We start from the raw sequence: 24,888 nt of genomic DNA, 5'->3' as shown, positions 1-24,888 counted from the left end.
CTTGATCGCGCTCCAGGATCTCGTAGTTCGGCTAGGACTTGACGGCTTTGGGGGAAACACTTCAAGACCTGATACAGCCCCTTCGCGGTTTACCTGACGGTAGCAGCAGAAGCCATCACGTTGGCAAGCTGATTTAGTTCGATGCGAGTGTTTCAGTCTCATGGTGAACCTTCTACATGCGATCGAGGACTTCCATAACCTCTTCCAAATAATCGCGAACATTTCTTGATGCATTTTGACATATCTGAGCAGCCTAGAACCCTGGAGCAAGGTTCGACCACCGAAATCGATCACTTGGATGCCTGAGTCCGCTGCACTCAAACGCAGCAAATGCTTCGGCCGTTGCTATTGGAATCAAAAGCGACGAGGGCTTGATGATAAGTATCGAAGTTCGACCAGCCTATTTGTCTCAGTAGCTGTATGATAGATGTCCATGCTGCATTAACGACATTTTTGCCGGGACTTGGACACTGTTTATGCAAATATCAGGAAATGAGTCGAACGACCCAACTTCCTCGTAGAACATCTGTCCGAGCCTTCCCTACCTAGCCAATGTCAACGTGCAGAAGGAGCCCTGATCGCAGCTGTACTGCCTTTTTGCCTCGAAAATGTCTTCCTCGCCATCCTGGCCGATGATTGACCAACCCGGCTGCAAACCTGCCACATCCTACAACCATGGCAAGGCAATTCCTGCGGCACGCCCCGCCATGTAAGTTGGCCTGAAGCCAGGCTGTTTCTCCCCATCACGAACTTGCCAGGGCGACAAGGATACCTCGCATTGCCGTTGCTGCCACCGCTACTGTTCCATGGATTAATGTGTTATTTGTCTCACATTTGATCAGGGTTGAAGTGGCGCATTTGAAAACGCCTGACGCGACTTGAATAGGCACCATCATGTGACGACGCGCGAGATCACGCGAACACGCGAACCCTGCCAGGACCACTTACTATTAATTAGAGTCACTACTACATAATATCTTTCTGCTGGTAAATGCGCGCAGTTACTGCATAGTGTCTGCAAACCACCCAAACCAAAAGGCCTACTCTATGGATATTGACAATGTTCAAAATGAAAAATGACATATGGAGAGCAATCTGTGCCTGCGCTCCATCCACTACTACTCGAGCTTATTCACGTGAGTCAGTCATTTTTGAGATTTGGCGAGTAGTTGGTTCGCGTGGTTCGCGTGGTTCGCGTGGTTCGCGTGGCGGACCGATCTTTGCTTAACAAGGAAAAGAGAAAAACTCAGTGGGATAACGTCTCTTTGTCCCTCGGTGTATCAAAAAGAAGGAGCACATTCATTCGCAGAGTGCGAAGTTCCCGCTCAAACGTGCGCCCCCGGAGGAAAATATCAAGAGGCTCGTTGTCCGCCTGAAAGCGGCATTCATCCTTGCCTATAATAAGCATCTAATCCAACTTAGGAGCCGGAACGCCCTCCTTCTTCACACCGCCTGAGCCATCATTGCCACTCCCGCTCTCACTTCCGGGGCCTGATCCCGTGAACGGGACGCCCTCATGGACGCCACGATGGGTCGTCATGACACTCCCGCTCGGCATGCCGAGTTCCATCAAATCGTCCCAGTGCACATCATTCAAATACTTGAAATCCAAACCCTTAACCTCGTCCTCCTCCTTGACGCGCAAATGGCACCCAGGAATCTTATTAATGACAAACAGCAAAATACAACTGACGATGAAACTCCACGCGGCACACGTCGTCGCCGCGGCAAGTTGGTAACCCAATTGGATCCAGTTGTGTTCCCACCAGCCGCCGGCGTATGCTGCACCAGAGGCGCCGTCGAGTGCTGGCACCCAGGATGCGGCGAAGAAGCCCGTCAGGATGTCACCGACGAAGCCGCCGACGCCATGAATGGCGAAGATGTCCAGGCCCTCGTCGATGCTGATCAGGTATTTGTACTTGTTGGTGAAGAAGCAGCAGGCGGACGTCAGGAGGCCGACAAGTGCGGCGGTGTAGACGGGGACTATTCATTTCCGAAAGAGTCAGTTGTTTGTTCCCCCTTGTTTCTTGGAGAGAATAGAAGAGAAAGTGAGGAATGTTTGTGCTCACCAAAGCCAGCGGCCGGTGTGATGCCGACCAAACCAGAGATGATACCGGAGCAGAAGCCAATGATGCTGAATTTCTTTGTGTAGAAGTATTCAAGCAGAGTCCAGCCGATACCGCCTCCACAGGCGGCGAGGTTTGTATTCACGACGACGTAGATGGAGCGAATGGAGAGATTCGCCGTGCTTGCACCTAGTGACTCCGTATCAGTACTCGTCTTTTGAAACTATTTTTTGAGATTATACGAGACTCACCGTTGAAAGCGAACCATCCAAACCAGATGAAGCACGTCCCAATGCCCACTAAAAAGGGGTTGTGAGGCTTGTAATGGATCATCTTTCGACGAGTGGCGGCGTCGTGTTCACTCAATCTCGGTCCAAGCATCAAACTCCACGCCAAAGCAGAGAAGCCACTCGCAATATGCACGGGACCAGACCCGGCGAAATCATACACGCCCAGCTGGTACAGCCAACCGTTCGGGTTCCACTCGAAATAGGCGAGAATATAGTAAACGAAAGTCGTCCAGCAGAGCAGGAAAAGCATCGACGGGAAAAGGCGACCACGTTCGAGCATCGCACCAGCCAAAATCATCGCCGTCGCCGTGACGAAAGTGAAACCAAAGCACGCATACAGAATATCCGGGATATCGGAGTTGGCCAGGGACGGAGCTGCGAGGACGTTATGCAGACCAGCCAGTGAGAGGTTTCCGAGCATGGGATTCGTAGTGTGCGATTGATACAGACTGTAACCATAGATCCAGAACTGGATGCCACAAGCAGAGGCGCAAAACAGAGATTGGAATATCATCGTCAAGGCGGCTTTGCGGCGGTGCATGCCCGCGTACAGGTAGCCGATAGCGGGAGTGATTTGCCAACATAGGATTGTGCACACTAGGATCCAGCAAAGATCACCCTATTATTGAGAAGTCTGTGAGAAACACTGCGCCATAACGGAAGCATGCTGTGAACATTACCTTGTCGTATGGAGCATTCAGATCTTGGGTGATTGGGTCACCGCCCTGGGGGTTGACACTGTAGTCGGGCCATTCTGTGATGGGGGTGATTTCGTCCGACATGGTGACAACAAACAAGCGTTACACCAAAGAATCCCTTTTCAACAAGGATGAAAGAGAATGACTCTGGTTCCAGCACAAGAAGAAAGGGTGTGCGACCTTGAGTAAAAGGGCAATGAAAGACGTGAACGAGCAGAAGAGAGATCGTCAGGATGGCATGATGTTATGAAGGGTTCAACTCGGAGTGCATAATTAGGGTAACACGACTCGCCCCTCATACTTCCAGATATCCTAGAAAGCCAAGAGATAGAGCACTGATAGCTGTTGTTCCCAAAGTGGAAAGGCTATCCAGTGGTAGGCCACCGAGTGGTGATCAAGGCGAAGCCGCCTCAGACCGAAGTAGTTTCCAGTCACCATATTCGCAAACCGTTGCTGGGATATCGGGCCAGAGGAGATTAAGAACTCTTTTCATTCTCTGATGTCCTGGTTGTTTCAAGGCAAATGCCATTGCTGAGAGCTCAAGGTTCGAGTAGCAGTAAAGAATTCGAGATGCGTGCAAACCCTGGAAGCTGGCATAGATCCCTGAACCCGGGAAAGTCAAGGTGGACCATTGATGTCAGCACCCAGGCCTCGTGGCAGCCAAGGCGAACATTTCGGAGCGCAATACCAATCACAAACGCAACTGATAAACCCCATTGCAAGTGACTGATAGATCTCGCCTAATGAGGCAGTGCTAGCGCAAAGAACAGATTGATGAGCCAGTACGCAGTACTCCGTACCTCGTACCTCGTGGTGGGATTCCGCTGGGGAAAGGGGCCGAAGAGATGATGAAGTGGAGGAATTACTCAAACAACGTCTCTTATCAGTGGAGCTCAATGCCCAGACCTTGGCATCAGTTCCGCCCGCAAGGCTGAGGCAGGTTGTATGGTCTCAGAAGCCATGCGAGATAAGTACCAGGTAGCAGTGGAGCGTGGTCAAGAGATTCTTAAGCCTTGGTACGACCTTGGCAGACACCCTGCCCCTCTCTCTTGATATGTCAGTGGGCGTATCGCTACCATCCGGAAGCAGAGTGTCGATTGTCTTTGAGTCTTGACCATCCATTGATTCGAGATGGCCAGAATACATACCTAGTCGGGAAAAGGGTTGTTTTGCAAATGTTCTACAGGATCTCGGAATCTTTCAAGACTTAGCCAAGGGGTGCTTAACGCTTACAAGGTAGGAGATACATACTCCGTATGATACTCATGAACTATTTTTCAAGTCTGCCTCCTATTTGCGGATTTCGACCAACCGATTTATTTACATATGATCTATTCGCTTGCAATAGACAGGCCCTAGCGCCACCACGCCACGTGTCCTGCTGTTCCATCAGCGCATCCAGTCATAGTGCGGGAGATTGTATTTATCACTCTCGGCCGTGGCGGCACCAAACCATCTTTGCACAAATTCGGCCACCACACGCCAGGTGACAAAAGCAGAGATGGTATTCCGTAGCCAGATGGCCCAAGCAGTCTGTGGCGCTATGGTTCCCGGAATCCCAGTTGGGTCTTTTGAAAGTCCGTGATAATCGGTCTCATTATGTGCTCGTAGCCTGCGCATGCTGCATCGAAGTTGCCCCTGTGTTTGCAAATCTCGCCGGCTAGCACGCAGGCGCCGGTAAGAGCGAGAGTCGTGCCAGCACCAGTCGGACCGAGTGCGCAGCCTGCGTCACCAACGAGGACAAAACGTCCTTTGTACAGGTTCGGCTTCTTGACTTGAGCCCATTCACTGGCGTAGGAGTCTTCGGCCTTCATCATGCCTTTGATGATTTCGGTGCTCTTCCAGCCGGAGTCTTTGTAACGCTTGGCAACGTATTGCTTGAGCGCGTCGTCTCCCTGCTTCAGTGTGGCATCTCGGTCTTTCCGTGGAAGGGTACTGATGAAGCAGACCTTGGACGTGCACGAGGGGTCCTGTCCGATGGAGAGAAAGCGGCTGCCAACAGCGCTGTAGCCCTGTCCGATCTTGCTTCCTTCTATAAGATCTTCTTCCAAGGTGAAGTAAGCTGCCCAGGCGTTCATCGAGCTGATATAGTTCTCGCGAATGGCAGCTAAAACCGATTGCCCTAGTTCTCGAGGTTGCGCCATCACAGGAGACCACGAGATCATACGTCTGCGCCGGCAATTTACCATTCATAAATTCAACACTGAGAGGCCCGTCCTCCTTTTCGCCCTGTCCGATCGAAGCGACGTGTTCGCCGAAGACGTACTCGATATTCTCATTGTCCTTCGTGAGATCAAATAAAATCTGCGCCAAGTTCCCTCTGAAAACTCAAACTCGCTGACAAGACCCTGCCGGTCGGGGTCTCCCGTCGCCCTCAACGTCCCATACGGCTATCCATGCGTGTCCACGAAGCTCACGCCTTCTTACGTAGTCGTCTTGGCGCGCACGGCAGCTCCCATGCCTGGCATCTTGCGCATCACTTGTACCCCAGCAGTACGAAGGTCGATGCCTTGACCGTTGGCGTGGAAAGAGGGAAAGCGTTCAATGATTGTAACCTGCGCGCCAGCGCGGGCGAACCAGTATGCTGCTGTTGGTCTGGCCACGGAGGCTCCGACTATCAAAACGCGTAAATGCGCCATTATTGTTGAGTCTTCCGCAAGAGAACTTCACAAATCCCGGAGGAATTGAAATTCCGGCACGACATGCCATGAAAAGCGACTGGATTGCAAAACGTGGGAAGTAAGTCGAGAAGAGACAAGTCTCGCAAGACAGACGTACAATTTCCTACCGAATTAGGTGATGATCGGGTATGGTCGTATAGTAGGTGTCATACATACTCTTAGTGCGTTAAGCCTACATAAGCTTGTCGACATGGAATGGGTAGCAATCTCTTGAGCGACAATAGGATTGAAAAGGCTGATCAGGCTGTGTAGTCCCAGGGGGTTTCAGCCTATGCATTAGGCTTGAAATTGCTTGCCATTTGGCGCCCGGCTGCCCCAAGGAGACAGGGGCATCACAGTTGCACCACTCGTGCATGGGACCCAACTTTGGCATCTACTATGTGGCTGAGAGAAAAGGTGCATAGCCATTTCATCCCTTTGGTCAAATTTGAAATTGCAAGAAGCATTCATGAGTTGAGGACACTCTCCATCTGCTCCCTTCTGCAGAAGTTGGAGCAGCCAAAATTGAGAATCTACGACAGACCTCTTAACCTGAGGGTCATCATTCTGTGCAAACACGTGATGTTCGGGATACCTTCTTCTTGAGGGAGCCCAAGTCGTGCCTGCGATATCCCCAACGGCTTCACACCTCGGCGTTACCTCTCATTCCAGCAGTCCTCAGAGAAATTGAGCCAGGTGGAATGAGATGACTAGGGCGTCGAGTCTCTGAAAGATCTATACAACCAACTTTAAATACTCCGTGCAGCGAAGTACTGCCCATCTTATCGGTAAGATCCAAAGAATCGCCCCGCCATGGCTAATGAGTCGGATGCTCTTGATGCCCTGGAAAAGGAAGCCAAGGAATATGACAAGGTAAGGAGTACTGGATGGCGATGCTGATGGAATGTGGTTGCTGACAAGATTCAAGGATGCAGAAATTGATCGGATTCTGAAAGCCTTCAGGCTTGATGCGTAAGTTGCCTCACCATTCGTCTATATGAAACCCCTACTGACCTGCTCGCCAGCTATGCCGTGCTAGACTTGCAACCTGGTGTTCCCGAATCGGACATCAAGATCGTCTACCGCAAGAAATCCCTGCTAATCCATCCGGACAAGACCAAGAACCCTCAGGCGCCTGAAGCATTTGACCGGCTGAAGAAGGCACAATTAGTGCTACTAGATGAGAAGCAGCGGCAGCATTTGGACGAGTGCATTGCTGATGCCCGACAGCTACTCATTCGCGCACACAAATACACAGTCGACTCGGAGGAGCTAAAGACCGAAGAGTTCAAGGTGGAATGGCGCAAGAAGACCATTGAAGTACTTGTGGAAGCTGAGGCTCGACGCAGACGGCAGATGAAGGCCAAAATGCAAGAAGAAGGGAGGGAGAAGGCGAAAGAAGATGCCGAATTTGATGAGAGGAAGCGGAAGAGGGAGCACGAGAAGAAGTGGGAAGAGACACGTGAGCAGCGGATAGGCAGCTGGCGGGATTTCCAGAAGGGAGTCAAGAAGGGCGAGGAGCAGAAGAAGAAAAAGAAGATGAAGGTCATAGGATGATGACGATGGTAACTCTGATACCACTGTTAGCGATGGGTTAATGCCGTTGGGTCTTTTCGCTCGCATCTCTCGGGTCGGATGCATACATAGGAGGCACCACAGAATAGGGAGATAGAGATGAATAACTTGGACGGCGCTCCACGGGGGGGAACAGACTAACATGAACAAGGTCCTATGTAGCTCAGGCTGGTTATCCGACAATCTACATTAGATGCATCAACGCAATGCTAGCTGAGCCCATGCGGCGGTTCCGGGCTCTGGACGGAGTCGGGGTCGGAACGCGATTGATTCTTTCAAGAAAATGTTTCCCCACACTTCTGTCACCTTCTTGTCCCGCCTTTGGGTGCTTCACTCCGATCCCTCTACTTCCTCAAAGCCTCAAAACATCATACCGAGGGCTAAACAGCAAGTTGTATTCCAGGTCCTCCATTTATCGCATATCCCTCTTTCTCCCCGAAGACACCCACGGTACTGGCCCATGACATCACCATGAGCACGCCCTCTACATCGCTGCCGCCCAATGCCCCCATGACCAACGGCGTCGCCAGCGGCCATGGAGAAGCAGATGTAACCGCAACTGAAAACTCCCAGATAGACTCCGGCGGCGCCTCGTCGCTGCAGAATGTCTGCGCTGGATTGCATGCCCAAGTACAGGCATTTCTGTCCTCTTCGCCTCCAGACGAAGTGACCAAGCGCACGCAGGACCAGACTCGCACTGCGATGGGTGTGGTAGAAAAGGCGCTGCGGGATTATCAGTGAGTGGGAATGCGTTCTCCCCCTGCTTTATATTTGGATGTCTGCATAGGAAGAAGAAGAAGAAAAAGAAGGGAGAGGCACATACCGCGCAAAAAGCAAAGACTAATTCTGGCTTCATGCTAGGTTCGAACATGTTTCGCTGTCCTACAATGGCGGGAAAGACTGCCTGGTGCTCCTGATCCTGTATCTCTCGGTGCTGCACGCGCACTTCACACAACAGCAGCAACTGCCAGCAGCGAAGAACAACTCGCGGAAGACCAATAGCGAAGCAGAGATTCCCTTACAACCATTCCCTCAGTCCATCCCCTCCATCTACGCCAAACCACCCGACCCATTCCCCGCCGTGACCAGTTTCGTGGAATACTCGGCCCGAGTATACCACCTCGACCTAGCACATATATCGACGAACCCAGGACCAAACAAGAAACAGCGCTCCCACTCGAACCCCCCACTGACACACCCACCGCCCAAGTTCAACGACCTACAACAAAACCATGATCTGCCAGAAGCCAAACCGACTATATCCTTCCGGGACGCCTTCGCACTCTACCTCGACGCGAACCCGCAGGTGCATGCGATATTCGTGGGGACGCGGCGGACGGACCCCCACGGCGGGCACCTGACGCATTTCGACGCCACGGACCATAACTGGCCGACATTCATGCGTGTGCACCCGGTGATCGATTGGCATCTGGAGGAGATTTGGTGTTTCCTGCGGTCGCCGTACCTTAAGGATCTGGAGGATGGTGGCCCTCTGCGATATTGTGCCATGTATGATGAGGGATATACCAGCCTGGGGGGCGTCAATGATACGGTGAGGAATCCACGTTTAAAATATCATGATGAGAAAGGTGAGGAGCGGTATCGTCCTGCGTATGAGATGAAGCATGATGAGGGCGAGCGCCTGGGCCGCGAATAGTATTTCGCCTCCCCGCGGAAGGAGGGTTCCTCACACTACGGAGGACTGGCCGGTTTAGAGAGGACGGACGGGGGATGCTTGTTTATAAACAGTCTCATGATACCCATGCATCTGACTGGGCCACACCAAAGGTCCAGGGTGTAGCCCTGAGTGGAAGAGCATTGGAGAAAAAATTGGAGTCTTACGATCTATTGTTCGACCGAGTGAAGACATAGAGCATGGAACAAAGGCAGACCAAAATAGGCGGCTCTCAGTCGGTGCTTCCGCCGTTCTTACATAGACTCTTTCTTTACCTACATAGAGCATACCACGGCATCAAGCATGTCATAATACAATATATCATTTATCGGAGTCATGAAACCTCCTAGAGTCTTGGGCGTCCTTATGTTCGCCCTTCCAGTGATCTTGGGCAGTCGGTGGTATCAGGTAGACCCCATTGGCTCTCATGCTGGAATTTCAAGACCTCATTGCCCCACGACCACCAGCCTGCAGTCAAGCATCTTGCAAACAATTCAAGTGCCTCGTAACGAGGAGGAAGTTGTTGCTCGAGTAGACATTTCAGATTAGGCTTTCTTGAGTGAATATCGGGCACTGCGACAAGCACTCGGCGCCTGGGCTTGTTGTCTGAACACTGACCTTTACGAAATAACAGGCAGACTTCGTATGGTCTCCTCCAGATGCCATCAAGTTGGGTCACGGGTTCTCCGTCGGCCGTAATCTTGATCCATATCCACTCTTGGTGCAGCTCCAAGTTCAGGGCTCGAAATGTGTCGAGCACAGTCGTACGGATTGCGGCGCGGTTCGTAATCCACACTGCCACAATTCCATCTGGAACAAGATGGGTTTTGACGATTTGCACGGCTGTATTGAATGGGTTGGTCATCTGAGTTTCAGCCGTCTCATAGTGGCCAGAACGACGTGCTGATCTATTGATCCATGGTGGATCCATCAGTATCAGATCAAATGATCGGCATTTTGGAGTTTGTAATACCGGAATGCCGTTCACGAACGCTTCCCACCCTTCTTCAAGACTAGATTGGATGCAGGTGGAATGTGGTGGGACCCAAAAACCACCTGCTCCCTGGAGACACATCAGAGAGGAGTCTGGCCGGGGATTGCGCACGATCACATCCTGCACGGCCCGTAGAGAGGGAAATTCGTTTCGTAGCTCTGTTGATGAGAGGATGACGGGGACCAAGATGGGGTGCACCAGCGAACCATCGGTCACAGACCTAAATTCGTCTGGCAAGGCTCGTGCGGCACCGAAGCCTGAGTCAGTAGTTGCGTCCCCTCCAGTCAAATAGCGTCGCGGTCGGTGCCAAGAACAGCTCTGGCCGTCAATGACTTGAATAATATACGAGGTTTTGATCTTTGCCAATGACTCTTGAATCAAGCATTGCACCGAAGAATGATAAGTCCGCTCTTGAGCTGGTATTCTAGCCAACGCAACTGCCCGCTTATTGCCTCGAGGTTCGGTGCTTGAATATGGCACTTCTGGTGGTGGAACGGATGCAAGAATGAGATGATTTTGTTGAGCATACTCAATTGAAGTAGGGATGTCAATGAGGACGACTGTGTCGTTAGCATCACGGTAGAGGATAGGATCCGCCATATTATAGGCTCCCTATAGGAGACACATGGAACAGTGAGCTCGAGAGATAATACTGCACACGAGCAGAGACTTCAGCCGACCATCAGAAAAACTCGCGACTCGGCCATAATGGTCCGAGTCGGTTATTGAAGTGGAGAGTTGATGTGCTTTAGTACATAGACTGCTTCGTTCTGCGCAGGGGAGCTAAGAAGAGTAATCTCGGTCGATATTCCATCCTAGCAATAGCTGTTGCCATGAGGGACGTTTATACCTAGCATTGACAACCATGGAGATATTGAAGAGAGCGTTGACGTTAACTTAGACGTGTGGTCGTCGGGAAGGAGCTGGGCCAGCTGGGCCAGAAAGGTGCAAGTGCAACTCTCACGCTCAATTTGGAAAAGCCTTCAATTTGTAATTATTACTCGTATGTATCCTTACCCAGCACATCGGGACTCGATCCTATCCATCACAGACCTCACAGACACCACACGGACCTCGTAAAGGCCAAAGTGTCAATCAGGTTGGCCTCACCAAGTCAATCTATCGTTCCCTCCTTCCAGATCATTTGCCTGGCTGTTCCATTATTCTAACTTTGATCCTTTTATCCATCTCTTAGGCTCGCCATGTTCATGCACCAGCAGCATACCTTTTGATGGCTAGTAACCTGTAAGTAGAGGGATCGCCGAGATGTCTCTTCGCTTTCGGCAGCCCGTCCGTACGTGTGGGTTTCCCCGTGTGTTTGTTGCTATTCCTTTCAATGCCGTGGTCATGACCATCTTGAATTCCCATTTGTGAATTTTCTCTGACTTTCTGTCTCGCCTCAGCGCTTATCAATGGAGGCAGTTGTATTGCAACTATGCCATTATCCCTCCTTGTTTTTGCATTAGATACGCTTTGCACCATATGACTTGGAGGATTGTTCAAAATCTCTCCAGCGAAAACAGGGTAGCGGCAGCTCTATTTGTTCTGATAGATATGTCTCGCCAATAATGTCATAGGACAAGAACAACTATCGCATACAGACAAACTCACCGACATGCCGACTTCACCGGATCTCATCGTTGTAAATGCAAAACCCAAAGAGCTTCACCCAATCGAGGATTTCTTGTCGTCGGCCGCCGATTTTGAACACAGAGCTGGCGGCTCCTTCAGTGATCCACAGAATTTGGCAATACATGTCACTGCCCTTGTAGGGGCCTCACTCAGTTTTGTGATAGTTTTGATCGCCTTGAGATGGTTCTTGCTGATGAGACGAAGCTTTCGACACCAACTCGTCATGTTTCTGATCATCAGCGACACAGCCAAAGCATTATGGTATTTTGTCTTCTCAGTGGTCATCTTTGCCAAAGGTCTCGTCAGCACCCCGTCAGAATTCTGCCAGGCCAGCGGGTTCCTCCTCCAATTTTCCATTGAGGCCTGCGACATGGCAATCTTTATCATCGCTCTGCATTCCATCCTATACATCAAGCATCCGACGAGTCGCATGGGTGAAGGCGGACTATATCCCTACCGGAAATGGATCTGCTTTCTCTGGCTTGGCCCACCACTGCTTTCAGCGAGCTTGGCGTTTGTGAATGAGAGTACTGCATATGTAACAGCCGGAACTTTCTGCTTTCTTCCTAAACGGCCCTTCTGGTATCGATTGGCCCTGTCTTGGGTTCCAAGATATTTGATCATCAGCATGATATTAGGCATGTACATCTGGATCTATGTCTACATCCACTTCAAGTTTCGTGGCTTCGAAAACTTTGCAATGACTGATTCTTCGGACCGCTCGCGATGGGATTCTAGGCTCGCATCACCACCCTTGAACGAATCTCAGAATCTCAGCAAGCAAGCGGAGGGTAATTCAAGTGTCCCAACTCTCCTATCGGCGCCTGAAATATCTTCGCTGCCAGACTCAGGAGCTCAAAAGGAAGCGAGCACTGACCAGCAGTCCGACTCACAAACACTGCGGCCATGGGACAAGATGACATTTGCAACCACAAGGCGCCTCTCAGGAGCCACCGCTTCTCAACCATCTCTGGATGAATCCTCTGGCATGACATCACGCTTCAGTAGTGCTTGGTCGGGTGAAACACAACTCCCAGCGGTCCCGTGGTCGGTTATGGATGCAACTATGCACTCGTCACATGACACTGGTCAGAAGTCTTCAGCCTCGCCAGCTGGGACATCAGGGGATACTGATGAGCTCCAGAGCGCTTCTCCAGAGCAAGTGGGACAGAGGATCACAGTTGGAGACGGACTAACTGACCAACTAAAGCAAACTCGGGCTGCAATTCGAAAGCAGCTGCGATATTTGTTTATATACCCGCTCGTGCATATCATCATGTGGAGCTTTCCATTTGCGTCGCACGCATTGACATACAGTCACTACTACGTCATGCACCCGATTTTCTGGCTAGCGGTGGTGCAGACAGCAATGTTGTCCCTCCAGGCTGGTGTGGATGGCATCTTATTCTCCTGGATGGAGAGGCCGTGGAGAAGAGTTGATGGGAACTCTAAGCTGTCCATACCCTTCCTTAAGCGGCAGAGCAAGGCTCTCTTGGAACGGCACTGTCCTGAGAAGAACAGCCCTTCAAGGCCCACTCCCATTGCCATGCAAACGGCGCCCGTTAAACGAAATCTCAACTGGTGGGAGGCTGAAGGTCGTTGTCGAAATGATAGTGTATGGATGGGAACGAGCACGTATCCGGATACGATCTCACCAGTAATTTCTCGGCAACGAACAAGGTCGAAGAGCCCGGAGAAGCAAATGCCAAAAAGTCTGCAAACAAGGACGAGAAGTTCAGAGAAGCAGACTTCATTCATTCCAACACTGGCGCCGATACCAACGGAAACGGCTCCCAGCACTACAGGAGCTACACCTCAACCAGTTCGAAGGTCGTCCCTTGCGTCAACGAACACGATTGCTAAGTCCAGAGGCCATCAGCATAGTATGAGTGCTAATACCACTGCGTCAGCTCCACCTATAGTACCCAAGGCTGAACGCGACTCTTGATGATTAAATTCACACCGAAAGCTCAGGGCTATGGGAGTAGAGATCCCCTACACATGTAGAATGTTGTCTAACTATAAGCAATTTGCATATTTGCATCCAAAATCTGAACATGCATGGATGGATACCTAGGTATTTAGCGTGGGTTATATATCAATGATGAGAAACATTTCATTCTTCATAAGTGCGCGCGGGTGCACGTGAGCACAGCGCTTCTGTGCCGTGAATAGCCGTCCGGGTGGCCAAAGTGATCGGAAATGGGATGTAATTATGCATGGTTGGTATGGTGTTAAGGAGCCCAGAGGGGACCCCCAGGTCGCGGGCAATCAGAAGGCGAAAATGTTCGGTCCGGGGCCGCGCAGACTTGTTGGTGAGCCTCGCAGTTCGTCCCCCAGCCTTGAAGGTTCCAGGATTACCATTCGACGGTAAACAGCAGAGTCAGTCCCGAGGCGAAAATCTCGAGGAGAGGCTCGCGTGGTCGCCCGTGGCCGCCCCAGGCCGAGATTCCAGCGGCTGCGGCGACAGCCCGGCGTTTCTTTCTCTTATTGCCGACGGCGGAAGCACAAGGAAATGAAGCGCCTCACGCCCACATCTAACTGAACTCCCCACGTCACTAGCACTGCTAAACACTTTCCTCCTCTGCCCTTCCTTCCAGCACTCGACACTCGAATAGTACTCGCATTCACCTCCCACGGCATGCCCTGACTGCCGTTGAATGCCTTTGCAAGGTGCAGGCCATGCAGCAACAACATTACAACCCCCACAACCATCCCAGATGGAGAGCCGAGGTTCCACCAGACTCCTCGAGGAGCCACCAACTCAGAGGATTTTTGCCAGAAACGATGCTCCGATGACATTACAGGCCCCTGCGAGTCGACAGGCTCAGAACGTCGACAAGAGAAGTTTAGATTATCTTCTACGCACCGGGTTTGCTGGTGGCCTGGCAGGATGCGCGGTAAGATTCCTCTGTGCTACACCTTCGAGGCTCGGTTCCTCCCCACTTCGTCAATGCTAACAGGACTGATAGGCCAAAACCGTTGTCGGGCCCCTCGATCGAGTCAAGATCCTTTTCCAAGCGTCGAACCCCCAGTTTGCCAAATATACCGGAAGTTGGTTCGGCGTGGTGACGGCGATGAGAGATATCAATAAGCAGGCCGGTTTGCGCGGCTTGTTTCGTGGCCATTCGGCTACTCTCTTGAGAGTATTCCCATATGCTGGCATCAAATTCCTCGCCTATGAACAGATAAGAGCTGCGGTCATCCCAGACAAAGCCCACGAGACTCCCGTCCGCCGATTCCTTTCGGGTTCGTTAGCAGGCATCACATCTGTCTTTTTCACCTACCCGCTTGAAGTTATACGTGTGCGACTGGCCTTCGAGACGAAGCGAGACTCGCGGTCGTCCTTGTCGCGAATATGTCGACAGATATACCACGAGCAGCCTCCCCAACCAGAGATCCTCCCCGGTAACAGTCCCGCTGCAGTCGCTTCCGGTATTACACGTGAAGCAGTTCCCAAATCTGGCCTCGTCAACTTCTACCGGGGATTTTCTCCCACTCTTTTAGGAATGCTTCCATATGCAGGCATGTCTTTCTTAACCCACGACACAATTGGTGATTTTTTCAGACAACCAAGCCTTGCACCTTACACCGTTCTGCGATCTACCGCCTTGGGCCCCATTCCGCTTGCAGACGCGAAGAACCACTCTTACCAACGGGTGCAGTTGAATGCAGCAGCAGAACTTACATCAGGTGCCTTGGCTGGAATTGTTTCACAAACCGCCTCGTATCCTCTGGAGGTGATCCGCCGTCGCATGCAAGTCAGTGGGGCAGTCGGCGATGGCCATAGATTGAGTATTGCAGAAACAGCACGCAGAATATTTGCGGAAAGAGGCTGGAGAGGGTTTTTTGTCGGTCTTACAATCGGTTATGCCAAGGTTATTCCCATGGCTGCAACAGCGTTTTATGTTTATGAACGAGGAAAATGGGTCCTCGGAGTTTGAATCGAACAGTTTGGTTTCACCGTCAAATGTTGTATGAGATTGCGATTCCAGGTGGGCACTAGCTAAGAAGCAGTTCTGCGAGGGGAGCAAACTGAATTTGAACGACCTTCTGAGGGATTGGCCTCCTCGAGGAGCACAGTCTGGGCCTCCAACGCAGAGGGACAGAGAATTCAGCCTAAGAACCCACAGAATGGGGCATCAATTCACCGTGGCTTACAACAGATACTGGAACTTTGCGACACTACGTAGATTTCTGTCCTGGCAATCATGACGAGCGGTTGCCTTGCGAAGATATTTTACGGTATATCGTTGAGCATTGTACGCGATTGAACCAACAGGACACCGCTAGCTCAGCTTGTGTTGATGCCAACGTGACGGTTGAAACGGAGGCATGACGTGTAAATCGAAGCAGGAAGATCGACTCCTTTATCAGTGATGAGATTCCGAATTGGAGCCTGAGTTCTTCAGGGCGACAGAACACCCACCATCTTTGATGCTTTGAAAGGTATCTCAAGATGATGAGGCTCCGAGGTTCGAGGGAAGGCGGTCAGAGCTTGTATATTCTACCCTCGGTTTTATTCTCAAGCATTGTCTTTGGGGAAAATATAGTTGACTTATACATTTATACCGTGGTCTCCGAGGGTAGGAAGGATGGTATCCAATAAGTCGTTGGTACTCACTATCTTCCCGATACACATCTGCCCTTCAGAAGGTGAGATGTGCGCCACTTTGTCCTGATGTCTCTCGTTCGTTGTTTAGAAGATCACTCTTCTACTTCTTGACCGTTACCGACTTGAGATATTAATTGACATCCTTGTTGTATAACTCCCTGGACCTAATATATATCGACATGTACCTCGCTGGAGTTGCCGAACGAGTTGGATCGGCAGCCTCGCGGCGCCAGGCTTCTCGCATAATGGCGCCACTTCCAAATAATCCAATACTACAGTATGTTGCAGCTGTCTGTGCTTTGGACATTGGGATGGCCGCTGCCATCGGAACGTTGTGCGAAGAACTTGGTCCGACCACTCGAAAGGACAATCACGATCACAGTACCTATTTTGCCGGGCGCATTCATTAATACAATGTGATTATTGCATGCTTACCTGCAGGCATGACGCTTTTGTATCCGCTGCATCTGTGGGAAAGATCTAGCTAGGACGTTCATGCGAATGAGGTGCTTATTGCTAGTAGGCATTGCAAGTGGAATTGCGTACCTTCGGAAAGGTGTCGATATCAGGCTAGGAGATATTGTCATCAACCAACCAACTGGCACCGCAGGTGGCTTCATACAGTAGGATAGAGGTAAGAACGTTGTTGGCAGCTTTGAATGCAAGGGCTTGCTCGATGCACCTCCTGCTCAATTATGTTCTTCGATTGCCCTTCTGAAGGCGACGCACAGGCTTTGTCAGAGCCAGATAGCAGGCAATATTTCCAAGATGTGCTCTAAGTTCCCGGCAATAGTGGATTACGATTGTCCAAGCCCCCAACATCACCATGACCGCTTATACCAAGCAATGTTCTATTATCTGGTGGGGTGCACCAATTATGATGACTGTCCTTTGGAGCAGATAATTCTCCAGAAAAGACATTGGTTGATCAATCATCACGGATTGAGAACCTTTGGGGACTTCTTCAATTGAAGGAAAGATCTCTGACCGTTACTTGAAAGATAACATTGAAGAATGGCGTGGCCTACTTACAAGCAGCTCTAAGTGGACGTTCCTTGGTCTCGCTAGACTCCTAAGTATGCAGGAAGGTTTCTCCCTACCAGGATTTCGTCCTCGCAAAGAACCACGCATTGGTATATACAGCGATAGGCAGAGGTTGGAGAACCGTTCAGGAGCTACTTCATGACGGTGCAGATCCCCACCATCTGTCAACATACTGATTGTGTTTTGATATTGTTAAACCTTGACCATCCACCTCTGTTTCCGAGCGGCTAGGAAGAAGAGCGCCATTGCATATCGCAGTCTTGGGAAATCAAGACAGCACCGTTCGAATACTTCGACAGAAAGGAGCTGACATCAAAGCTCGTACCTGGTCTTGGAAGATCCCGCCTTTGCGCCTGGCAGTAGCTACCGGTCATCTCCATATGGCCGTTATACTGCTCTATTATGGAGCCGATATTGAGGCCAAGTCCTGGACCTCTGAACGGGGGACTCCTTATCATGTGGCTGTTGCATGCAAAAATACCGCCATGGTCCCGATCTTCATCTAACAAGGAGAATATCTAGAAGCACACGTCCATAATCCGACGGTAAGCAGATATCGCATGGAGCCAATGCTGGCGTTGATCCAGACTCGTGTCGACTATCTATGTGCCATGGTCCATGGAGTATTTTAGTATTCAAAAAGACATGCTGATGAGGCTTTGGCTGAGGATTTACAAGACTTTGTAGCGAAAATCGGACAAGAACAGGGAGAATGGGACTTGTTTCAAGATTGGGACTATTCTTAAGTCGCGAAATGGCTGCGGAGCTGAGTTGGTGTATTCTTCCACGCCGCTGGAGGCCATATAGGTCGTGTTCAAGAATGCCTCGGCCCTCTCCTATTGCTCCTGTTCTTTATGATCAAGCCAAGATAGTTCAAGGAATTCTCAATATTAGCCAAGGGTTTGAGGCGAAAGACTTCTTCCTTGCTCGCAAGATCGCTGGCACATCTGGTCGTGAAGGCGTACGCAAGGTAATTTGAGCATTGGGAGCCGAATATTTTCACGGATCCAGCTGTCTGATTCGTCGTACCACCTACAATCCTTATACTTTCGCTCTGGTAAGACCAGTATAGACAATTTTGTCGCTTTACATGTGACATGAGTTGGGGAAATACTGGCCAGCGACTGTGTTACCAGAAATGACAAAGTTTCATGCATGCTAATGTCCCCAGCTCGTTTCTAGGACCAGTATGGTCTGTTTGGCTTCCAGGTCCGACATGTTCTGGATACCTTTACGCCCTCCATACTACACTGGGCCTATTTGCCAACTTGCGATCATACGGATATTGCACACTCTGGCTCCTATGTAAGAAGGAATTGAGGGGGGAGTTACTGGAGAGTGTCCACATCCTTGACATAAAGTTGTCGGAGCCACAAGCTTACTGGACTGTACGCTTGACAACGGGCAGGACAATTTTGCTCCCAGAGAAGAATGTATTCTTCCCCCCAAAGCGCTCCTGAGTCCGGTCAGGCCCTTCATGCCTCATCACGGCGAGGAGCGTCTCGCTATCTTTGCCGCCTAGCTCGATCTGGATGCGGTGGCCTTTCTCATATACCATACTTGTCGGTTGAACGGGCATTTCTATGATGTAGCGCTCGCTGGGCTTCACAGGTGCCGGTTCTTGTTGGCTGAGAACAACGAAATGTTTCTTGCACCGTTGTGTGTCTTGCTCGCGATGGGACAATCGCATGTATCCGCGGGTTACGGAGACAGACGGCTCGCCGTGATTTCCCTCGAACTCAACCAGTTTGCCGTCTGGTGCAATATTTGTCATGGTTAGGAAGATATCCATGTCTTTGGCTTCTGTGGACACATCCAGAACCAGGTATGGGAACCCCAATACCTCTAAGTCCTCCTCGAGTGGTTCGGTCGCGAAGAAACTTAACCCCTGAAGACCTTCGTATTGAGCGATCACGGTGTCGCTTCCACCACTGCTACATCTGCTCTGAAGACGACCATCAGAAGTTAAGAAGAAGTCTCTGTATTGCGTGTCATGGGGTGGGAAGTCTTCTTCCGTACGGCGATATCTGCTCGAGCCTTTCCTGATCAACAAATCAACTCTGGGGATCCCGTCCAGGGAACCGCCATCATCCTTTAGGAAGTGGTCCAGAAACTGTTTTTGCCGAGCCAGTCCCTCTGTCCCGTAGTACGCGTGAATGTGATCGCCAGAATGCGTCTCCAGATACTTGACCTTCGAGCCTGCCCACATATATCCCAAGATATTGCCAGGGGCATGAATCTCCGTGTCCATCCAGTTGGCCGAGGAATAAAACGGTACTAGCATCTTCTCAAGTCCTCTGAGGCGGTCGAGAGTTGGAAATGGGCCGTCGCTGCGAAATTCCCAATCGTAGCATTTCAAAAAGTCGACACGTTGAGTTTGAAGTTCCTCTTCTGACACGCCTTCCGATCGGCCATGTTGGTATGGCACCACACAGTTTTTCCACCAGTGGGCCAGGAAATTGGCATTGGACAGTCCGCCCGGTCGAAATAGTGAGAGGAATAAATCACTCCCTGCTTCCCATGGTACCAAAGCTTTAAGAGAAGGTGGGTTCTGTTGCCCTGCCTCCCAGCAGACCATTCCAAGATAGCTGATTCCACTCATACCTACTTTTCCATTGCACCATGGTTGAGCGGCGCCCCATTCAATGGCGTCATATAAGTCTGCTTGGTGTTAGCAGAGATTTAGAGCAGATTGCAGGATGAGAACGCCCACCGTTACCCTCCGCATCCTGGCCTGTCTCAATTGTTTTTCTAAGCCCCCACGGATCCAGGACACCTGGCGTTCCGCCAATGCCCCGACAATCAATCCTCACGACAGCATATCCATATTCCTTGGTCTGCATTGTGTCAGTACGCGCTATCCTAAGTGCTTCCAAACTTCAGAAGGCTGCGGTATACGTACCCAAACAAAAGGATCAAGGGCTTCTAGAGCGGCATCGGGACCCAAAGGTTTGATTTTCGAGTTCATCCTGGCATACAAATCTGTCTGCGGCAAACCCCATTCGAGGGCATGGACGTCTTTGCCATAAGGGCACATGGACAGCAGGACGGGAACCTTGGCTCCTTGTTCAGTGGACAACGGCAGGAAAATGTCGGCACAGAGCTCGCTGCCGTCGCGAGTAGGTATATAGACGTCCTTCAATCGAATGTAGAGGTCATCCCTCATAGACCTGACCGTCTCGCGCTTCGGTAGTGGTAAGTGAGGCATCATCAAGTAGAAGCTATTTTGCTGTGTCTCTCGGTTCACCTTAAGAGTTCGAACGAGAGCATATGATACGACTTGCCACGGAGCAGGTTCACTCAGTCACCGCTATCAGGAATCCCAGAATCATTCTCTCCCTTCATGTGATGCAAAAAGAAAGGAACATAGCTCAGCCTTTATACGAGGTCCCCCGCCGGAAGCCCGGCCCCCCCACGAAGCCGTAAAAGTGTACGAACTCGCACGTGCGACAAGGCGGGCGAGGCTGTACTGGTAAACAGTGCTGGGCATTGCTGAACTCGAAGAAAGTCCATGTACGAGCGGAGTACGAGATCAGGACGAGGTCGGGACGAGCGGCGGACGAAATACCAATGGTGTGTGTTTGTGTTTGGTGGACATCAGGAATTCCAAATCATAGAAACTAGCAGACTACACCAATGCTGGATGCGCCTGATGTCGCAGATGCTTGATTCGCAACCTCGTCCGGATAAGACAGCTGTAGATGTGTGTCCTTCATGAAATCGATAGTTGGACAGATCATAAACATTCAATCCTGATGCTGGACGCCACGTATCCATGTTCGAGAAATATCTGACGTCTTTGGCCATCTCGTACTCTTACCTTATCTTGCCTTGACTCTGACAGCGTCATCCACTTCCGTAAAGCCTCGAGATATCTAGAGGGCCATGAAAACAGCGCTGATACTGAACATGATCTTCGTATTCGCCGATGCATATTCTCGTGACCATGGGTCCAAGGCGAAGAGAAAGGGGGGTTCAAATATGGTTCACATTGAACCACTTAATTACGGTGAAGTGAATTGCACAAAGGTGAACGTCACGTGAGCCCTGAATGATATCCCTCTTTTGCTGGGCATCGTAATCTGATTAGTGCACCTAAGAGGGTCAGAGAAATGCAATCACCTTCGGTATCTAATCAGTGAATTTTACATACTATTGGTGACTGGTTTGGCAACTTCGAGAGGCTCATCCTCCACTCCCATCTAATTCGAGAAACGCGGCAAGGCTGTGCCAAGGATCGCGTAACACGTGCTGATAGGCAAGAGCCGACCTAATTGTCTCTCTTATCGACCAAAATAAATTTTGTGGGGGAAACATATTAATGGTTTCGCTGCACAAGCCTCGCCGCGGCTGGAAATTTCACACTCTAGAGCCAAGTCGAGGCCACATCCACAACATGTCGAAACGCATAGCTGACAACGAGGAGTCCATTGAGTCTCTTAAAAGTGGCCAACGCCCCGAGCCTGGCGACGATGAGAAGCCTGCGATCGACTACGAAGATCCGTACGAGGATGAATTCGACTCGGAGGACGAGGTGATGGAGGCTGGTGTAGATGGACGGCCAGACGCAGAAAGAGAAGCAGAAGAGTCAAGAGATGTCATGGATGTGGATTCTAAAGAACAGACATTCATACCGGGCCGATCAATACTACAACCAGGCATGTCTCTGACGCCCGACCCCTCCACCTATGAAATGCTCCACGTTATGTCGACGACGTGGCCGTGCCTGTCTTTCGATATTGTACCAGATAACCTAGGAAGCCAACGCAAGCAATATCCTAGGACATTGTATGCGGTTGGCGGAACTCAAGCTGAATCAGCACGGGCAAAAGAGAATGAGTTGTACGTTTTCAGACTCAGCAGTCTTTCCAAGATGGACCGAGGCGACCAGACAGATTCGGACAGCGACAGTGATGACGATGACGATACTTCAGATCCAATCCTGGAATCCAGGTCGATACCACTGCCCAGCACCACCAACAGGATACGGGCATTCCAGCCGTCATCTACATCCAACGACCTCAGCCAAATACCACAAACGCTCACAGCGAGTTCGCTCGAGAATGGCCAAATTCTAATCCACGATGTCTCTCCATACCTCCAATCACTCTCAACCCCGGGCTTCACCCTGCCACCCAACGCATCCAAGCCCCTCAGCACTCTTCGCATGCACAAGACGGAGGGCTACGCACTGGACTGGGCGCCAGCCTCATCACACCCCAACGGCCGACTCCTTTCTGGCGACAACGCGGGCCAGATCTTCAACACGCAGCGCACCGAAGGCGGGGGCTGGGCCACCGACACGCGACCTTTCATGGGCCACACCGACGCAGTAGAAGAGCTCCAGTGGTCGCCGAACGAAAAATTCGTCTTTTCGTCCGCAAGCTCCGACGGCACGGTGAAGGTGTGGGACGTGCGCAGCAAGAGCCGCAAGCCCGCCGTGGACGTCAAGATCAGTGACACCGACGTCAACGTGATGTCCTGGTCGAAACAGACCTTCCACCTGCTGGCCACCGGCGCGGACGACGGCCGCTGGGCTGTGTGGGACTTGCGGCAATGGAAACCGCAAACAGGGCCTGCGTCTGACTCGCAACTGCGTCCGAGCCCCGTGGCGGACTTCCACTTCCACAAGAAGCCTATCACATCGATCGAGTGGCACCCCTCGGACGACAGTGTGGTGGCAGTCGCATGTGCGGATAATACCACGACGCTGTGGGACCTGGCCGTCGAGCTCGACGATGAGGAATACGGTAAAGAGACTGGAATGGGCTTGGGCGAGGGCGCCGAGAAGGTGCCTCCACAGCTGCTGTTCATTCACCACGTCGAGGATGGGAAGGAATTGCATTGGCATCCGCAAATGCCTGGCACCGTCATGGTCACCGGCGGTGTGGGATTCGGTGTTTTCAAGACAATCAGCGTTTGATACACCGTACTCTACTAGTAGCTAAAGATGAGGAATGCAATCAAATCCCGTTTGGCCGGCAGTCACGAGTTATGTGACGATTACCAGCGCCGTGAGTTCGAGAATCAAATGGAGAATGCAGACGCTCTTCACGCAAACGGCCGAAGTGATTTCGATATCTGATGTTGATTCCTTCACTCATTAATCATACTTTTCACCACTGCAACCCAAATGTTTCACTGTGTTGAAACTACGATTTCAAGATGTTTCTAGTCCGTGCTCTATGGCGACTATATATTTCTTTCTTTGCTGCTAATATCCACATCGATTCTTCCTATATTACTACATATCTCGCAATCACCCTCAGTCGCCCTTCCATACATATATCCAACCAAATAGCCTAGAGTCTTCAACTGCACCCAGACTCCTTGCCCTCTTCTTCGGCACACCTCTATATTACACCAATATCAAGCTTGCCACTGATTCAAGACGACAATTACTGAAGCCTGCAGAGAGATGTACGCGCTCCGAGTGGCAGACATACCGCCGCAACGCAGCAGTGAGCAGGAGCACAAAGACGGCGCAGCCTCTGCTGGACCTTTCGGGGTAGACATCGATTTCGAGGAGAGCAAACTCGACCTGTCCCTGGGCAAATTCGGCACCAAACCCAAGAAGACGTCAAAAGATGACGCCCGGGCGAAGAATACCGTATCGATCGAGGGCTCAAAGCAGCTGCAGCCCACGATCCGGCAACGCAGGCGTCTACTAAAGAGCCCACGACAGAACCCGGCACTTGGCAAGCAGCCCTGCAATGACATCTCCATTCGGTTGCGAGATCCTGAGAAGCACCATATTCACTTCACGGAAGACTATCCTGACCCTCTGGCAGGACGGGCAGAGGATTGTTCTCTCCCACCAGAGCGAAGTACAGAACCTGAGAAGCCAGAGACTCATATTGAAGAGAGCGCGCCGAAGGGGGAAGAAACCAATATGTTACCAGCAATGCTCGGAAATAATGCTGCGCGCGAGTCGCCGGAAAGTGAACCTGCCAAGCAGCTCGAGGACCCAAAGCATCGGATCGTATTGGATCATCAAGATGCGGCAAGAGAGATGATATCGACGTCGACGTTCTTGAGGGGTCTTGCGCGGGTCAAGAGTATTTCAGCATCCCTCAGAAGCTCGGCATGGACGCGCAGAGACGCGCAGTCGGGAACCATTGAACGGCCACCGGCTTCGAAGGCTGACCCATTCGCTTCCAACGACTCGGACACACCAACAATCGGCTTTTTGACTGACGAAGCCATGGAACACGACCGGGTGCGCTTCGCCAACGCTTTTCGGTCGCGAGAAGCAGTGCGGCAGCAGCAACAAGAACGGAAACAACAGAAGTCTGAGAGTTCCAGATCCGCAGCATCCGCCACCGTCCTTCGAGGAGGTGGAGGACCGGGTCGTGACAGTGGTAGTGGTAGTGGCAACATCAACAACTGGGGATTCGGAGGGATGCCTGACTGGCCGTTCAATATGAATGAGCAAATGCGGCAATTTCATGATGACCCAGCGTTTGCACCCTTCCACAATAGCTATGAGAATCATTTAGACGATGGCACATATGAGTATGTGCATGAATTTGACTATGATTCACAGCGCGATGGTCCAATTGGAGGGTTAGGTCGAGGCGGTGGCCAGGGGAGTGGTACGATAGGAGGCCGACAAGGAGGCCGACAAGGTGGCTTGTGT

General features: G+C 51.2%; 10 protein-coding genes across 10 annotated transcripts; 5 read left to right on the top strand and 5 right to left on the bottom strand.

The window, feature by feature from the left end:
• Positions 1-1,408: 1,408 nt before the first annotated feature.
• Positions 1,409-3,138, bottom strand: A1O9_10911 (uncharacterized protein; the record flags this gene model as incomplete). Its single annotated transcript, XM_013400139.1, has 4 exons — positions 1,409-1,983; positions 2,070-2,255; positions 2,318-2,975; positions 3,037-3,138. The coding sequence occupies 4 exons, from the start codon at positions 3,136-3,138 to the stop codon at positions 1,409-1,411; spliced, it is 1,521 nt and encodes a 506-aa protein (XP_013255593.1).
• Positions 3,139-4,595: 1,457 nt separating this feature from the next.
• A1O9_10910 (uncharacterized protein) lies at positions 4,596-5,198 on the bottom strand (the record flags this gene model as incomplete). Its single annotated transcript, XM_013400138.1, has 1 exon — positions 4,596-5,198. One exon carries the CDS (start codon positions 5,196-5,198, stop codon positions 4,596-4,598), a length of 603 nt encoding a protein of 200 aa, XP_013255592.1.
• A 279-nt stretch (positions 5,199-5,477) lies between these two features.
• A1O9_10909 (uncharacterized protein) lies at positions 5,478-5,693 on the bottom strand (the record flags this gene model as incomplete). Its single annotated transcript, XM_013400137.1, has 1 exon — positions 5,478-5,693. The coding sequence occupies one exon, from the start codon at positions 5,691-5,693 to the stop codon at positions 5,478-5,480; it is 216 nt and encodes a 71-aa protein (XP_013255591.1).
• An 834-nt stretch (positions 5,694-6,527) lies between these two features.
• On the top strand, positions 6,528-7,271 carry A1O9_10908 (DnaJ like subfamily C member 8; the record flags this gene model as incomplete). Its single annotated transcript, XM_013400136.1, has 3 exons — positions 6,528-6,587; positions 6,643-6,686; positions 6,740-7,271. 3 exons carry the CDS (start codon positions 6,528-6,530, stop codon positions 7,269-7,271), a joined length of 636 nt encoding a protein of 211 aa, XP_013255590.1.
• A 489-nt stretch (positions 7,272-7,760) lies between these two features.
• Positions 7,761-8,946, top strand: A1O9_10907 (uncharacterized protein; the record flags this gene model as incomplete). The annotated part of the gene is made up of 2 exons (XM_013400135.1): positions 7,761-8,026; positions 8,151-8,946. The coding sequence occupies 2 exons, from the start codon at positions 7,761-7,763 to the stop codon at positions 8,944-8,946; spliced, it is 1,062 nt and encodes a 353-aa protein (XP_013255589.1).
• A 382-nt stretch (positions 8,947-9,328) lies between these two features.
• Positions 9,329-10,558, bottom strand: A1O9_10906 (uncharacterized protein; the record flags this gene model as incomplete). The annotated part of the gene is made up of 1 exon (XM_013400134.1): positions 9,329-10,558. The coding sequence occupies one exon, from the start codon at positions 10,556-10,558 to the stop codon at positions 9,329-9,331; it is 1,230 nt and encodes a 409-aa protein (XP_013255588.1).
• A 1,015-nt stretch (positions 10,559-11,573) lies between these two features.
• On the top strand, positions 11,574-13,453 carry A1O9_10905 (uncharacterized protein; the record flags this gene model as incomplete). The annotated part of the gene is made up of 2 exons (XM_013400133.1): positions 11,574-13,171; positions 13,249-13,453. The coding sequence occupies 2 exons, from the start codon at positions 11,574-11,576 to the stop codon at positions 13,451-13,453; spliced, it is 1,803 nt and encodes a 600-aa protein (XP_013255587.1).
• An 857-nt stretch (positions 13,454-14,310) lies between these two features.
• A1O9_10904 (uncharacterized protein) lies at positions 14,311-15,534 on the top strand (the record flags this gene model as incomplete). Its single annotated transcript, XM_013400132.1, has 2 exons — positions 14,311-14,490; positions 14,563-15,534. 2 exons carry the CDS (start codon positions 14,311-14,313, stop codon positions 15,532-15,534), a joined length of 1,152 nt encoding a protein of 383 aa, XP_013255586.1.
• A 3,093-nt stretch (positions 15,535-18,627) lies between these two features.
• On the bottom strand, positions 18,628-20,457 carry A1O9_10903 (uncharacterized protein; the record flags this gene model as incomplete). Its single annotated transcript, XM_013400131.1, has 3 exons — positions 18,628-19,910; positions 19,969-20,086; positions 20,152-20,457. 3 exons carry the CDS (start codon positions 20,455-20,457, stop codon positions 18,628-18,630), a joined length of 1,707 nt encoding a protein of 568 aa, XP_013255585.1.
• Positions 20,458-21,645: 1,188 nt separating this feature from the next.
• On the top strand, positions 21,646-23,172 carry A1O9_10902 (uncharacterized protein; the record flags this gene model as incomplete). Its single annotated transcript, XM_013400130.1, has 1 exon — positions 21,646-23,172. One exon carries the CDS (start codon positions 21,646-21,648, stop codon positions 23,170-23,172), a length of 1,527 nt encoding a protein of 508 aa, XP_013255584.1.
• Positions 23,173-24,888: the final 1,716 nt, after the last annotated feature.

The sequence above is a fragment of the Exophiala aquamarina genome (genome assembly GCF_000709125.1).
Source record: "Exophiala aquamarina CBS 119918 chromosome Unknown aczIA-supercont1.15, whole genome shotgun sequence".
NCBI classification, from domain to species: domain Eukaryota; kingdom Fungi; phylum Ascomycota; class Eurotiomycetes; order Chaetothyriales; family Herpotrichiellaceae; genus Exophiala; species Exophiala aquamarina.
This window is presented reverse-complemented; position numbering and strand designations above follow the sequence as displayed.